Below are 4329 nucleotides of genomic sequence, written 5' to 3' on the forward strand. Positions count from 1 at the left end.
GCCCCCCCATTGAAAGGGGGGCCCCAAGGGCCCCCACAAAACGTTGCTGCACAGTTGGGTTCTGGGGGGCCCCCTGTCTCATTCAGTCCCTTGGGGGCCCCCTCCCAGTTTGATGGCCTTTTAAGGAAGGGCCCTCCTAAACCCTAAACCCTAAGCCCCAAACCCTAAACCCTAGACCCTTAAAATCAATTTTACAAACATATTGAGACGGAGGTAAAGCCTGCCGCCCTTTCTATTAAACGCATTAAACCCTAAACCCTAATCCCTTCACTACTTCTGGTATACACCTAGTAGCTGAACCCTCCCAGACGCCCACCGGGGTATGAAGGGGGCCCCCATGGGGGGGCCCCTTCCATCCTTGTTAGGATGCAGCGGGGCCCCCGGGGCCCCCTTCGAGTCTGTCTCCGGTGGGGAGCCTCTCCCCCTCAGGGCGTCCTATTGCAGCAGCTGAGGCGCGTCAGACAGACACACCTCTAGAGCATAGGGGGCCCCCCTATGGGGCCCCCAAATGAGGGGGGCCTCATAGTAGGCCCCCCTTCATACCCAGCGACGTCTTGTGCTTAGCTGAAGGTTCTGTTTAGCGGTAGGCGAGGGATGTAAGGCCTTGTAGAGACAGTAGATTTCCCTTGGGGGGGGCCCTTTAGGGGGCCCCCCATTGCCACTGTGGTGATAAGGCCCTCAGTGCATTCACCCGAAGAACCCCTCGGACTCTGCTCCGAAGAGGAGGGAGGCCCCTCTCCTAGGGGGGCACCCTTTGGTAGGGGCCCCTTTGGTGGGGGCCCCTTTGGTGGGGGCCCCATTGGTTGGAGACTCTCTGCTGGGGGCCCCTTTGGCTGGGGCTCCTTGGTTGGGGGCCCTCCTGCTGGGGACGCTTTTGGTGGGGGCCCCTTTGGTGGGGGCCCCTTTGGTGAGGGCCCCTTTGGTGAGGGCCCCTTTGGTGGGGGCCCCTTTGCTTCTGGAGGCCCCTTCAGTGAGGGCCCCCCTGCTGTTGGCTCCTTTCGTGGAGGCTTTGATGGAGGCCCCTTTGGTGGAGGCCCCTCTGCTGAGGGTCCCTTTGATGGAGGCCCCTTTGATGGAGGGGGGCCCTCTGCTTCAGGTTTCTTTTGTGGAGGCCCCTTTGATGGAAGCCCCTTTGGTGGGGGCCCCTCTGCTAGGGGTCCTGCTGCAGGGGGCCCCTTTGGTGGAGGCCCTTTTTCTTCTTGGGGCCCCTTCAGTAAGGGGCCCCCTGTTGCTGGCCCCTTTGATGGAGGCCCCTTTGGTGGAGGCCCTTTTGCTTCTTGGGGCCCCTTCACTGAGGGGCCCCCTGCTGCTGGTCCCTTTGATGGAGGCCCCTTTGGTGGAGGCCCCTCTGCTGGGGGTCCCTTTGGTGGGGGCCCCTTTGATGGGGGGGGGCCCTCTGGTGCAGGTTTCTTTTGTGGGGGCCCCTTTGGTGAAGACCTTTCTGCTGCTCCGGGCGGCAGCGGCCCTGGTATGGGGCTCGCAGCAGCGGAGGGCTGGGGGGGCCCCCCATCTGCTGCAGGCGCTTTCTTTGGGGAGGGTCCCTTGAGGGGGGGCCCCCTGGGGGGCCCCCCACTAGACTTAGAAAGTGGTGCAGCAGGTGGGGGCACCTGTGTGTCTCCATTTAAGTTGTCCCTAGAGACAGCTGTACTCTGCGCACTTAGCGGGGGCGCAGGGGCACGCGCCTCAGCAGCAGCAGGTACAGCAGCAGCAGCAGCTTCTGCTGTTGCTGCTGCTGCTGCGGCTGCTGCTGCGGCTGCTGCTGCTGCACGTCTATTTGCTGCAACTGCTCTTGTGTTTAAAGCCCCCCGCTTGAAAGCAGCAGCAGCGGAGTCCCTCAGGCGGCTCGCAGACCCGGGGGTTGATGGCTTGGGGGTCTTAGGAGACCCGTGTGTTGCTGCTGCTGTCTCCGTTGCTGCTGCTGCTGTTTCTGTCTTTGTTGCTGCTGCTGCGGGGGAGAGATCCATCTGCTGCAGCAGCGCGTCTGGCAGCAGATCTCTGTCTCCTTCTGCATGGGGGGCCTCTCCTTGTTCTCTTGAAGGGGGGCCCCCTTTGTTTTCTTTAGCGGGTACCAGGGGCCCCTGTGTCTCCTTAGGGCCCTCCTCAGCAAACCCGCGAGGGGGCCCCCTTGCAATCTCTGAGGCCTGGGGGCCACCAAGAGGGGCCGCTGCATTTGTAAACCCAGAGGCATTTGCTGCTGCAGGTGCAGCAGCAGCTGTGAGGGGTAATGCCTTCTTAAGTGGATCCTTCTCTCGCGTAGGGGCCCCCGCGGTGCTGGGGGGCCCCTCTCTGTTCATGGGGGGCCCCTCTCTGTTCTTAGGGGCCCCCCCAGAGCTTGACGCTGAAAGAGCCTCTTTTGTCTCCTCACCAACTGTCTCCTCCCCTGGAGATGGCCGCTGCAGTTGAAAACTCACCGCTTGGGGCCCCTTTGGCTCCTCTGCTGCCTTCTTTGCTGGGAGCCCCTTTGGGGGCCCCTCTGATGCCTTCTTTGGTGGGGGCCCCTTTGGGGGCCCCTCTGCTGCCTTCTTTGCTGGGAGCCCCTGTAGGGGCCCCTCTGCTGCCTTCTTTCCTGGGGGCCCCTTCGGGGGCCCCTCTGCTCCTTTCTTTACTGGGGGCGCCTCTGCTCCTTTCTGTACTGGGGCCCCTTTTGGGGGCCCCTCTGATGACTTCTTTGCTAGAGGCCCCTCCGATGACTTCTTTGGGGGGCCCTTAGGGAAATCTGCTGGGGGCCCCTCTGCTGACTCCTTTGGAGGCCCTTCTGACCCCTTCTTTGGGGGCCCTTCGGACCCCTTCTTTGGGGGCTCCTCTGACCCCTTCTTTGGGGGCTCCTTAAGAAGTGGGGGCCCCCCTAATGGCTTCTTCGGGGGCCCCTCTGACCCCTTCTTTGGGGGCCCTTGCTGGAGTTTTGCTGCTGGTTTATCTGGTGGGCTCGTTGGGGGCCCCTCTGATGACTTCGCTGGGGGCCCCTCAGAGAGCTTTGCTGGGGGCCCCTCAGAGAGCTTTGCTGGGGGCCCCTCCGAGAGCTTTGCTGGGGGCCCCTCTGTTGAAATCTTTGGGGGCCCCTGTGGCGGCTTCTTTGGGGGGCCCCCCGCTGCCTTCTTTGGGGGCCCTTCTGCCGCCTTCTTTGGAGACCCCCCAGATGGTTTTGTTGGGGGGCCCCCAGGTGGTATTGTTGGGGGCCCCTCGGCCTTCTTCTTTGGGGTTTCCTTTGGCTGCGTTGCTGGGGGCCCCCCTGAGACTTTCAGTAGGGGCCCCTTAGCGGGGCTCGCCGAGGGCCCTTCGGGTGTCTCCTTTGGGGGCCCTTCTGACAGCGCAGATTCCGCTGGGGGCCCTCCGCACCGTTTGGGTGGGGGCCCCTCAGGGGGTTTCTTGGGGGGGCCCTGCTTCTGTTTCGGACTGAGAGTCTCTGGGGGCTCTGGTGGGGGCCCCCCCTGCAGTCCTTCTGGAGGCTTCTTTGGGGGCCCCTTCGAAGCTCTTGCTGGGGGCCCCTCTGGGGCTTTCATTGGAGGGCCCTGGGGACGGGTTGCTGGGGCCCCCTTTAGGGGCCCCTTTGGGGGGCACTCCCCTGAAGGAGTTGAAGCAATCCCCTCTGAAGCAGTTGAGGGGGGCCCCTCCACGCGATCTGCTGGGGGCCCCTTGGAGAGATCAGGTGAAGGCCCCTGTAGAGGGGTCTTAAGGGGGGGCCCCGTTGTACTAGTTTTGGGGGGCCCCCCTAGTAGTTCGGCTGGGGGCCCCCCTGAAGGCTTCGATGAGGCGGGGGGGCCCCTGCTGTCTCCTGGGGCCCTCTTTGGTGGCACTAGTGAGGGCACAGGGGAGGCACCACCTAATGGAGGGGCCCCCCTTAGGGGTTCTTTAAGTTGCTGCGGTGTCGGCAGTGAAGAAGCAGCAGCAGCAGCAGCAGGCTTGGGGGCCCCCCGGGGGCCCTCTGTTCCGCTATCTCCAGCCTCAGCAAGGCCAGGGGTGGTAGCGGAGTCTGCTGCAAACACCCAGATAAACACACATAAATGCTGCTGCTGCTGCTGCACCTGCTGTTGGCTGCAGCTACGACTGGATGTGCTGCAGTTGTTGCTGCGGCAGGTGCTGCTGATATTGCTGGGGATGCTGTTGCAGCGAATTACAACGGCAGCAGCAGCACCCGTCGTGCAGCAACAGCAACAGCAACAGCAACAGCAGCAACAGCAACAGCAATAGCAGCAGTAGCAGCAGTAGCAGCAACAGCGATAGCAGCAGCAGCGTCTGAGGAGAACTAAAACTCTTACAAGCTGGCATCTTTGGGGGGGCCTTCTTCTCGCTTGCTTCATTCTTGGGGGCCCCTTCGTCGCCTTTGAGGCT

At 62.9% G+C, this 4329-nt stretch overlaps 1 protein-coding gene across 1 annotated transcript in view; it reads right to left on the minus strand.

The window, feature by feature from the left end:
- Positions 1-560: 560 nt before the first annotated feature.
- EAH_00019940 (hypothetical protein, conserved) overlaps positions 561-4329 on the minus strand; it is a gene marked incomplete at both ends in the record, with an annotated part of 6207 nt that continues 2438 nt past the window's right edge. Inside the window, 2 exons of the mRNA XM_013397242.1 lie at positions 561-3973; positions 4257-4327. Of these exons, the coding sequence (XP_013252696.1) occupies positions 561-3973; positions 4257-4327 (3484 nt within the window). The remainder of the gene's footprint in view (positions 3974-4256; positions 4328-4329) is intronic.

This window comes from Eimeria acervulina, genomic scaffold, assembly GCF_000499425.1.
Source record: "Eimeria acervulina Houghton genomic scaffold, Eah_scaff136, whole genome shotgun sequence".
In the NCBI taxonomy this organism is placed as follows: Eukaryota; Apicomplexa; class Conoidasida; order Eucoccidiorida; family Eimeriidae; genus Eimeria; species Eimeria acervulina.